Source organism: Sebastes umbrosus, chromosome 7, assembly GCF_015220745.1.
Source record: "Sebastes umbrosus isolate fSebUmb1 chromosome 7, fSebUmb1.pri, whole genome shotgun sequence".
NCBI lineage: Eukaryota > Metazoa > Chordata > Actinopteri > Perciformes > Sebastidae > Sebastes > Sebastes umbrosus.
Window position 1 is genome coordinate 18,096,368 of NC_051275.1, and position 11,640 is coordinate 18,108,007.

At 42.8% G+C, this 11,640-nt stretch overlaps 1 protein-coding gene across 1 annotated transcript; it reads right to left on the reverse strand.

Annotated features, from left to right (window-relative positions):
* Window positions 1-99: 99 nt before the first annotated feature.
* Window positions 100-2,038, reverse strand: zgc:162608 (uncharacterized protein LOC100037332 homolog). The gene is made up of 4 exons (XM_037774458.1): window positions 1,943-2,038; window positions 1,710-1,768; window positions 1,532-1,625; window positions 100-1,442 (listed from the first exon to the last, which is right to left on the reverse strand). Exons 1-4 carry the CDS (start codon window positions 1,948-1,950, stop codon window positions 578-580), a joined length of 1,026 nt encoding a protein of 341 aa, XP_037630386.1. The 5' UTR covers window positions 1,951-2,038; the 3' UTR covers window positions 100-577.
* Window positions 2,039-11,640: the final 9,602 nt, after the last annotated feature.

The following is an 11,640-nucleotide window of genomic DNA, read 5'->3' on the forward strand; positions in this document are numbered from 1 at the left end:
ATCTTATATAACCTCTTCTGTATATACCTGCTGCATGTGACGGTCGTGAAGGAACAGTCAAACCTGAACTGTCTAAAAAAAGAAACATTAACTATATAAGCCAATAAAGAACAGATTCATTTTAATATGTTATTATACATTTGCTTTGATGAATGCCTGCACGTTTTCACATTGACAGGCTTCCCAGTTTTGGGGTATCATATACATGATCTCATTGCTTAAAACAGTTATTTACATATATACAAAGATACATTTTTGACCACATTATAATCTGCTGTATAATTCAGATCTATTTTGTACATGTTCGAAATAAAGTTTGAAATCAGGTCGACTCTGCACTGTGGTTGATATCATGGCACAGCAAACATTATACTGACATTTACACACTCATTCACAGTTCAGAATGAAACAAATACATCAATCAAAACCAAACACTCAATATTTACAGGCTACTTACTTTGCTGGTACAATGGCAAACAACAAACCAAATTCATGGATGAGAATACATGTCAAATGAAACACTTTAATAGGTAAACGGGTAGTTTTTTTTTGTAAAAATGTACAGTTGTCTCTGTCACTACACTGAGTGCAGAATGTCTTGGATCAGAGCGGAGAGCTTAACTAAGAAGTCCTCCTGCAAATAGCCAACTGGCTGCATGGACGACGAGGACGAAGAAGAAGAAGAAGGAGACAGGCTGGAGTCTACCTGGACCTCCAGCTCCTCCTCTAGCCCCTCAAACAGCCTCTCCATGCGGGCCTGAAACACTTGGCTCTGCAGCGCTGCATTTTGACAGAACCGCTCCATACTGGCTGTCACTTCAGCCTTGCTGGGCTGTGCACTTTCTAGCAGAGCAGCGAGCTCTGCTTTGAGCGCCGCCACCCTGTTCTGCACCTCCATCCTCAGTGAGCTCACCTCCTGTCCCAACCTGGAGCTGATTTCCTGCCAGTGCTCTGACTTGGCTGCCTCTTGCTCACCAGCGCTGATCTCTTTCAGATGTTCCATCTCCCCGATGGTTTTAGTGTGGAAGTCACTGACGAAGTCAGCCACCTTGGAGCTGCTGTGCTCCAGGGTTTGACTTATCCAGTGGAAGGCTTCCTGGTACAGAGCCGGACCGGCCTCCGCCTGGACCTCCGCTGTCTCCAGGCCCTGCAGGTAGAGGCTCAGCTGGCCGCACAGGTCTTGGGTGTTGCTGCTGAGAGAGCTCTGGAGCTGCTGGGTGAGAGGAGCCAAGCGCTCCCTCATGTTGGCCAGGGTGGAGCCGAGGTGGGCCGGAGACGGGGACAGCCTCTCTCGCAGTTCGGCCAGCTCTTGGCGTAGACGGGCACGCAGGCGCTCCGACTCCATGTTGAGTTTGCGTTGCATCTCTTCTGCCACGGGGTTTTTGCTGTGATCTTCTTGGTCGTAAAGGTCACTGCTGTCTATGTGGCTCTTGTAGATATTACTGAGCAAAGAGAGACAACAAAATTAGAATTTTCTCATCTCAATGTATCACCATGAGATGTACATTTATTTCACGTTTAGTCAACTTACTCCACATCCTTCGTGAGTTCTGTCTTTTCATGAGCCTGGTTGGACTTTGAATTAGTCCATGTTGCCTCCCTGGTGTTACGGCGGAGTGGATATGCTACAGACAAAAAATACATACATGAAAAAAAAAATACTTTGCAAAATAAAGGGTATTAAACAGCATTTGAGGATCAATGTATACCTGAAGTTGTCAAAAATGACAAAGCGAAGATCACAACTTTTAGATGCATGTTTATCTTTCTGTGGAGGGATAGATGAAAATAAATATGTAAGAATTTCATATTAGAACAAAGAAATGACTGAATACTGAAAATGTCCAAATGAATAAATTATCTATAATTCCTTTTACATACATCCCCTTCTTGTTCTAAGACAAGAAGAAGATCAATATGTGAGAAGGTGGCCGGCCTTTACCTGAACATCAGGGGTATGCAGAGTGACTTCTCCTCTCATCCGACTTATAAAGGTCCTTGTTATCAGAGCAGCTGCCCAAACTCTGCCTGTGTCAACAGTCAACACGTGGAGGTTCATACTGATGACAGAACACAACATACACACACACACACACACAGAGTGAGGCCATACCAATAGCGTCCAACCTTCATAAAATGTAACAGCATTCTTGCAGCATTGATTTAAGGACATTGTGTCTCGTCAATAAGGATGCATCACTTTAAGATAGTGTGTCAAAAGGAGAACGTATCATGATAAGAAGTGTGATAGAATAACAATAAAAATACTGCATTAAGATAAGAATACTGTCATAATAATGATAGCTACAGAAAGATCACGGCCAACTCAACAAAGCTCTTAAGTAATCCGAAGAAAAGAGTGAAAATGAGGTAGAAGTTCATTGAAGCGACCCCAAAAAGGTTCAACAGGTTCAAGTTTGTGTGCACAATCAGATAAAAAGTGTGGCCGGATTTCTGGCTTTATGTCAAAGAGCCACTTTGCCAAAAACCAGAATCATATTAATATTTACAACGGGGTCGCTTGTTTGATCCACAGTGCATGTTGTGGCTTTTTAAACATTATGCAAGATTTGAAGTACTTTTTAAAATTTTTTGTATGTTTTAAATTGTGTAAGAATTCAGCGTGTCCCATTTTGGATCAGCTCATGGAGCCTTGATTACGAAGGCTTTGTTTTGGATGCATGACAAACAACAGTTTACAAATCAATGTTTATGGTAAGTCGAGACAGAGTGGCTCCAAACAGCACAAGTAAACACTGCTGATTGTGCTAAACTGTGTTTTTCCGTGTTATTTTTTACCAACAAAACAAGAAAGAAGTCAATTTACAAGTCAGAGTATGCAAAATGCATAGAATGGTTTCATATTTCCAATGATTTCCTGTCTATAATCTTATTAACTTTAATTTGTGAATGTGATGTGGAGGGTTTTGGTGCCAGTGACATGGATATGTGGGTGAAAGTTGAGTCCTGTTCAGATAGGTAAGTTAGGAGACGTTATTGTAGGATCATAGTCCATGGCTACTGTGATGAAATATGTAAGTTATTCCACTCATCCAAAGTCCAACATTTATTTCAATACAATAACAATAATGAGAGTAAGACTTTGGTTACTGTACATGAAAAACAGCACTATTGACTACTGTCTGCAGCTAAGGCTGGGCCTCCTGCTTGATTTGAATATGGAGCAAAGGTTAAAAATATTACCTTGATTTTTGCACACACAGGTGTGCAGAGGAACCGTATGCAGGTCAAAGGTTTCCATTCATTTTTTTTTTTTTTTTTTAACCAAATGAAGTAACATGATTTTTACAGATGCAGGTCACTTTCATAAATAAATGCACATAAAGCATTTTTGTGAGCTATAATGCTTTGAGATAAAAACAGACATTTATTGATGAAATGACCCGTCAGTTGTTGGCCACACAGACAAACCTTTAAAACTTAAATTTTATTAGAATCATCATATGCATACAGGTACATACATTAAATGTTTCCCCTACATTTAAACGATTCTAAGCATTTGAGGAGCAGTGGGCTAGAGAGCAACTTGGGCTTCAGTATCTCGCTCAAGGACACTACGACATGCAGACAGTAGGAGATGGGGATCGAACTGCCAACCTTAAAGTTGCAGCTGGCTTGCATAAAATCAGGTATGTTATCTGAGCAGACATCTGAGCTTGATATGTGAATTTCAATGTGAATTCAGCAGCTGCCGTGATGCACACAGTGCTAAGTAGACTCCTCTAAAGCAAAGCTGCGTTGATGTACATTGGATGCAAAATCTTTAATCAGTTTCATGGTAGAACTGAGAAGAACAAATGCAGTAATGTGACCCGGCAGCACCAGGCAGCCGTACTCTCTGTTTCCCCCCGCTCCTTTCCACTCTCACTGTCACCTTACCTCACAGGCCTCATAAATCATTCAGCAGGCCATTGAAAGTTATGCAGACTAACTAGCATACCTCGCAGCTCTGTCTACCAACACACAGATCAGGTCATGTGTGCAGGACAGCAGACAGGATCACGGGAGTGAAAGTTGCTACAGCATCTTTACTTTCTTGGCTATGACCAAAACAAGGCTGGCAACCAAGAGGCTTTTTACAGATCCTGGATGAAGACTTAAAAATGTCTCCCTGAGTATGGATAAGAGCTGGGCTACTTGTGCACCAGTCCTTTACTTCAGCAGGTGGACACATTAACCATGCTAAGGACGTGCAGATGCAATAGTTTCAGGTGTGTGTGGTGGCTGAGTGCTGCCCTCCTTCCTCTGGTTCATGGAAACAACTTGAGTCAACAGTTCCGGGAGAGGCCACCCTGCCAGCCAGGTACGCTGTCCTGACTGCACACAATGATTTTTAGATAACAGGACAAAAACTTAATGGGTATTTGATGCATCATTTTTTGGGAGTTTCACAAATAGTTGCATAAACTTCTTCTGATGCTTTCTCTCAGCGGTTTTGGTGACAAACAACAGTGACTTTACCATTAACCTGTGTACTTCTTTGTATTTATTTATTTATAATAGGTTTTCACTGCCCTTTGGGGAGCTTCACTCCAGTCCCCTGTCCCAAGGGCACCTATGGGTCAACTGCTGGTGCTGTGTCCATAGACAGCTGTCTGAAGTGTCCTCCTCACCATTACTGTCCTAGACCAGGCCTGTCTGCCTCCCTGCCCTGTGGCCCTGTGGCTCAGCAGCCTCTGTCTGGTCAGGACACTTGCGTCTGCACGGGAGAAGGACAGAGTTTCCAGGTGACAATGTGTTTTCACATGATAGTTGGATCCAGCCAGTCCTGCAGCATGTGTGTTCCCTCTTGTGTGTTTATGTGACTGTTTTCATATCAACATATAAACCCGAAGAAGAAGTCTAATTTCTCGATATGTTTTTCTTTGTGTCACTCTTGAGTCCTGGGATACATCGTGCACACTAATGTATGTATGAGAGTAATTTCATCACTGAGAGGAAACTCTAGACTGAACAATCTGTAGCTTCAAGCTGAAAGAGCTCTAGATCAAGTTCCCTCGCAGTAGGGTCTTGTTTCCTACAGTATAGTCTGTTGCAGCTTGCACGGGTGTTGAGCCCGCTCATCAGCTCAGAATAAGGAGAATGAGATTTATTTCTCTCACTGATGCATGGGCGTTAGTGAGAACTAATATAGAGCAATGGAAGGAAGGAAGGAAGGAACGAAGGAAGGAAGGAAGGACAAATTGAGGGAATCAATGAAGGAAAGAAAGAAGGAGAGTAAGGAAGGAAGGAAGAAGGGAGGGAAAACATGAGGGAATCAATGAATGAATGATGGATGGAAAGCAGATGAAGCAGTCAATGAAGGAAGGAAGAAAGGAAGGATAGCAAAAAGAAGAAGGAATCAATGAAGGAATGAGGGAAGGAAGAAAGGAAGGAAAAACAGATGAGGGAATTACAGTAAGGAAGGATGAAGGAAGTGAAGAGGGAAGGAAACACATGACATGAGGAAAGAAGGAAGGAAGGAGGGAAAAACATGAATGAAAGAATGAAGGAAAGCATATGAAGGAGTCAATGAAGGAAGGAAAGAAGAATGGAAAAAAAGTTGAACGAATCAATGAAGGAAGGAGGGAAGGAAGGAAGGAGGGAAAAACATGAGGGGATCAATGAAGGAAAAAGGGAAGAAAAGAAAGAAAGGAAGGAAGCAAGGAACGAAGGAGGGAAAAACATAAACATGAGATAATCAGTGAATGAAGGATGGAAGGAAAGCAGATGAAGGAGTCAATGAAGGAAGGAAAGAAGTGAAAAAGAAACGAAACACATGAGGGAATCAATGACATGAGCAAGGAAGGAAGAAAGGACGGAAGGAAGGAAGGAAGGAAGGGAGAAAGGAAGGAAAAACACAAGGGATTCAATGACATGAGGAAGGAAGCAAGAAAGGAAAAACATGAGGGAATCAATGAAGGAAAGAAGGAAGGAAGGAAGGAAGACAGATAGATATAGCTTGATATGCTTTGTCAGTGATTGAATGAAAGAATGAATGAATGAATGACCAGATTAGCAAATTAGGTAAGAAACTGGACAAACTGTGAACTGCATGCAGTATTATACATAATACAACACAATGTTTGAACCCTTTCCTGCAGACCAGTGACGGGCGCTGCCACTGCACCATCGGCTACCAACCCACCAACAACGGAGATGCGTGTGCACACAAACTATACGATGTCTGCAGAGACGGAAAAACACGAACACAGTATGGAGACTGTCTGGACAGATATCAGTGGTCACTTCACTGCAGGCAGCAGGTTAGACTTTGTGCAATTATATCACAAACAGATAAAGTAGAGCAAAGGTAATATTGGCATTTCTTTCACAAAACCACACAGGAAACTCATCCCAAAGATCTGATTGATGCTTGACTGTGGTCTGTTTACAGAACACACTGACAAAACATACTCTACAATCATAGCCAAGGCTGATGAGTACAACCTAGATGTCTTTGCCCTTTCCTCCACGAACCTGACAATAGATTATAGAGGCTTGTATTAGTCCCACTTAATATTTAACTATAAACTGCTTCCCGTGATTGCCGGTTAGCGAGGCCTTCGCTGTTTTCCCAGTGTTTATTTTTGTCACTGCCCTCCATAGCAGTCTTTGGTACAAATGACCTTAGACCTAGTTACACGCTTAAACCGAGCATACGTTGATAATGCTGTCACTTTTTATACAATTTTAACATTAAAAAACACTCAGAGCAGAGAAAAATAAGTAACATTTGCTTGGTTTGAAAAAGCATTAAAGTTGACTATCAAAGCCTGGTCTTAGCTTTGCACTGGTTACTTTCCTGCAGGTGTGTCAATCTGCGGAGGACTACCGGGGTTACGATGGAGAGCTGGGTCTGTGCGTTTGCAGAGAGCCTCCTGGAAGAGCTGCGTGTGGAGGCCTTTGCAGGAGAGGGCCAGCTACTGAGCTGAAGCTCCACTGCCAATCCAGTGGAGAAATGGAGCTGGTGTGGAGCTTTGACAGTCAGGTGAGCAAAGGCAGCTGCAGATTTGTATTAAACAAAACACACAGCAACATATTCATGCATAAAAGGAAAAGATATGTAGATAGAAAGCATGCTTTCTAGTATTTTTGGTCAATGAAATTAAAACCCACTGTATCCGAGAAGCTGTGTCGGACTTGGGCTGTCTGAGGGGCAGGGGGCACTAGCTTGCAGAAACTTTCCTAGCATGTGGGGTAGCCTATATGGCACTACATCATGTTTTCTCAATTTTAAGCACACCCTAGAGGGCACTTCATCATGTTTTCTCCACTGGAAGGGCACCCTAGAGGGCACTTCATCATGTTTTCTCAATTTTAAGCACACCCTAGAGGGCACTTTATCATGTTTTCTCCACTGGAAGGGCACCCTAGAGGGCACTTCATCATGTTTTCTCTACTGAAAGGGCACCCTAGAGGGCACTTTATCATGTTTCATCTACCATAGGGGAATCCAAGAGGGCGGTTTGTTCGAACATAGGGGCACCAGTGTTAAGCAGTGCAGAGAAGCGTTCTTCCGTCTCAGTATTTCCATTGAATAAACATAATGAATAGTTTGAGTTACATTACCTGGTCAGACAATGCATACAAAACCTTCACACAATGCTGTCTGTATCGCACTGGCAGTGAAAGCGTAGGACAAGCGTCTCTTGTGTTGCAGTGACCTATTATTGGCTGTTATCGTGTGTGTGTATGTGTGTGTGTGTGTGTGCAGGTGACGGGCGTCTCAGGCGGCGTGCTGGAGACGTTTTTAAACAGTGGGACTCCCAGGGGACTCCTCTGTGCAACAGCCATCTCAACTCCTCACATGCTGTCTACATTGTTCAGACAACAGGTAGAGACACACAAAGTGGCTTCCTGTCTCGCTCTATTCGTCTCTCTCTCTCCATTTGTCTCCCACATCTTTTTTTCCCTTGTGGTCTGATTGCAGAGGCAGGCTTCCTCGGCCTACTCAGCGGCCTCCCAAAGGAGCTTCAGCAACTGTTTCCCGTCACCACACAGCGGGACACTCAGAGCTCAGCTGGTTTGTCACAACAAAAGCCACCCGATTCAACTGTTATCAGGCCATTAAATTAGCGTTATCGCTTAAAGGGACTATTTGTAACTTTCAGAAATGCTTCTTAACAGCGACACCTGTGGCCGTGAAATCAACGAAAGTCAGCATCAGCTTGCTCGCTCTCAATATACCTGAACGAGCATCGCTCAAAACAGTGAGGCGACACACGTCAGCTAAAACCACAATATCACTCTATATTTCAGCTGCTTCGCAGTAATGTTAGCTGACCAGACGAAGGTCTCTCCATGAACATGATTTAGATCTGATCCTAGTGTTGGTTTTTCCTGCCTAAGTGCAGGCTGAGGCAGCGGAGCTCTGCAGCATGTCTCCCTGCTCTCCGCCCGCAGCCGGAGAGAGCAGAGGAGACACCGGCACCCGGTCGGTAACGAGAAGACAACGTAACTCTCTGCACAGCTTGGTCACTTCACAAGACACGGAAAGCCTCTGTTGGTCTGGAGGAGCTGCAGCAGTTATTTCTGCACAAACGTCCCCTGTGCATTCACTAGATATTCTCAGAGCTAAACTAACACAAATAAAATATTGTGTCTTGGCTTAAAGTAACTACATTTCAAAAGTGAAAGTGAAACTTAACGTTTGTAAACACAAAGACAACTGGACGTTGGATTCACACAAGATGCAGACCCCAATCTCCTTGGTCTGTCCTATCCATTGCCCCCGCCACCAACCTCCAGCCCATTTGGAGTCTCACGCTGTCTGTACTACAGCGCCTGACTTCCTCTTCTGCTCCGGTTATAATTATTACGGTCGCTAGAGGTCGCTGTCGTCTTGTTTTATACCTTCTTTTGGTGATCGACCATGTGAATAGATGATAAAACCTAATATTGAGTGTAGCAGGGCCCTTCTGAAACCACATCTATGGAGCCCATAACCACCGATAACGCTTATTTAATGGCCTGATAACAGCCTAATTAGCTGACAAAACAATATGCTTGGATCATTAAAACACAAATACTAATAAATGATCCAAGATGAAGGTCCTGTGCTGTCATTTTTTTAGAAAGAGATCCTGACGTTCTGTGGGAGGTCACCGGAGTTGAAAATATCAGTCGTGGAGGAAGAGAAATGAATTCCAACAAGAGTGATGGGAAGGAAGAAGTTAGAGAAACAAGTGTAACTGGAGTTCTGAATCCCACAACGTGTCTCCAGTTGGGCGACGTTATACTGTTCACTGTCGACACGCGTCACTATCCTCAGTATGATCTGTAAGTCAAGTATCTCATGTCCATTTTTACTGCTATGAATCCGTGTTTTGACTTGCTTTACCTTAATCTTTACTTCATGTCTTTCAGTGACAACTTGTACAACACAAACAGTGATTTCGACTGGGGCGTATTCAGGCAGCTAAAAGAAGAGCTTACTCTGTCTTGGACTCCTCCCAGCTTCTTTGCACTGGTCTTTAGCCAGCCTGGAGTATATGTTTTTACACTGAGCAGCCATGAACACAAACACTTGGTGACTAAATTTAAAATTATATAAGCATTAAAGGTACGCTGTGAGGTTTTCCCTATGAACAAAGTAGTTTTTGTTTATGCCCAATATTCCTCACCAAATTGCATTGTGTATTCCGAACTGCTTTACTTTGCTGATGCCTAACAACGACATAAGAACTTTTTCTGTGAAAGATAAAAGTGCAAATGACAAAAATGTGTGTCATGTCACCACTTTACCCATGGTGTGCAAGGGCGTCTGCATGCATTTGCTGGTAGCAGCCCTCTCCTAAAAATTACGTTGTTATACAACTAAACTGCACTCTCAATTATGTTTGTAAGGAAAAATATTTTGTCGCAGATTACATTTGTTTTTGATGTATCATAAATACGTTTGTATTGATCCACGGATGGCAGTAGCAAGTGACGTAGTAAAATGAGTATAGTAGTATAGTATAATCAATAATAGTATATCAAGCGACTGTTAATGAAAGTTACGTGGAATAATAACGTGTATAAAAAGCGAAAAAGTCCACTACTGGCGGACAGGTGGGGAAATGGATGGGTCAAACAAACACAAGACGTTCCCCCAGGATACCGCTGTTCCTGTCCCGTGTGAAACTAAAAGTCAACGTTCACTTACGTAGTCATTTTAAGCCAAACTAGGATGTTTTTTTTACTAAACCTAACCCAGTAGTTTTGTTGCCTAAACCTAACCAAGTAGTGCTGTTGTGTTCTTTTGTTTCAATTTACAACGTAAATCACATGTTTAAAACTGTTTGAAACTGTTTAAAACTGCGACGGTACTCCAGGAGAAAATACTTTTCCCTCGAAACATAATTGAGAATGCAGTTTAGTTGTAGTTTAGTTGTAGGGGAAAGTCATTTTGTAGGAGACAGGAATGCTGGTAGAGAACTTGATACAAATAGAAGAAGAAGCTGCTAATCAAAATTAACTTGCTCAACAGCATCACTAGTGGTCAAACATTTCACAGGGCATCTTCAAGTTTGCACACCATGGTCTGTTCTTGATCCATAGATTGCAAGACATAAACAAGGGTGTGTACTCTTGCTGAAGTCCATCCACTAATAGAAATATACATTTTGATAACATAACCCGAATAGTTAAAATACTGTCAAATATTCCCTCACTTTCTGCTCTCTAACTCTTCTTACTCAGTATGTGCGGGTGATGCCTGCGGGCGGCCAGTGTTATGAGCCCGGCCCCTTCTTCCCCACCATCCCTCGTCACGTGACCAGGGTGGGAATCAGTAGGAGACGCGACCTGTTACTGAGGCCAGACTGGCTGGTGACCGGAGGACTGCTGTTCGGAGCTGTGGTCATCCTCTGTTTATGTGTTACACTGCTGGTTAGTCTCAACGTATCGTCATACAACGGTTCATATGATATCTTACGAAAAGTTATTCCTCATTTTTCGTGTGTTTTCCTACAAATGTCCAGCAACACGTGATGCATGTGTCAATTTAAACTAAATAAACTTCCATCTTCTAACTTGGTTAGGTTTAGGCAACAAAACTATTTAGTTAGGTTTAGAAAAAGATTGCAGTTTGGGTTAAAATAACACCAGAAGTGGCGTAACTTGAGTACATAAGTTACGTGACAAATAAATCGACATTGACTTCTGGTTTCACACGGGACACGAACATCGGACATCCTCCCCTACGCAGTGTTTGTTGCTCTTTATACTTCGTGATTCACAATTATGTGGAGTACATACAAATAGATATAAGAATTACAGTGCATTACTTTTCGTAGGTATAGATATGAACGGTGTATGAGAAGAGCCTGTTAGTGTACGTACACAAACACACACGCACACTATCACATGTTCAAAGTATCACTTATTAACAATCCTCCATCTATCCCATATTTAGATCCTGTTCCGTGAATATGGATGGCCTGAGAAGGAGCCAATCAGAGCGCGGTATCGCCTGTTGCAGTTGGCCTACCACATGGACGACTACTCGTCAAAAGGTTCAAGGGTGATCTCGCTGAGGAAGATTCACCGGAACCATCAAGCTCGAATGACACAAGACTCCGTTCAGCCAGGTGCAATATTGTAACTGTGAAAACACACACATGAACACACACACAGACACGCACACATGACCTT

Coding starts and splice junctions, on each gene's coding strand:
- zgc:162608 (XM_037774458.1), bottom strand. Junction 1,626..1,709: donor GTCATTTTTGACAACTTCAG/GTATACATTGAT, acceptor TTTTGTCTGTAG/CATATCCACTCCGCCGTAAC. Junction 1,443..1,531: donor GAACTCACGAAGGATGTGGA/GTAAGTTGACTA, acceptor CTCTTTGCTCAG/TAATATCTACAAGAGCCACA.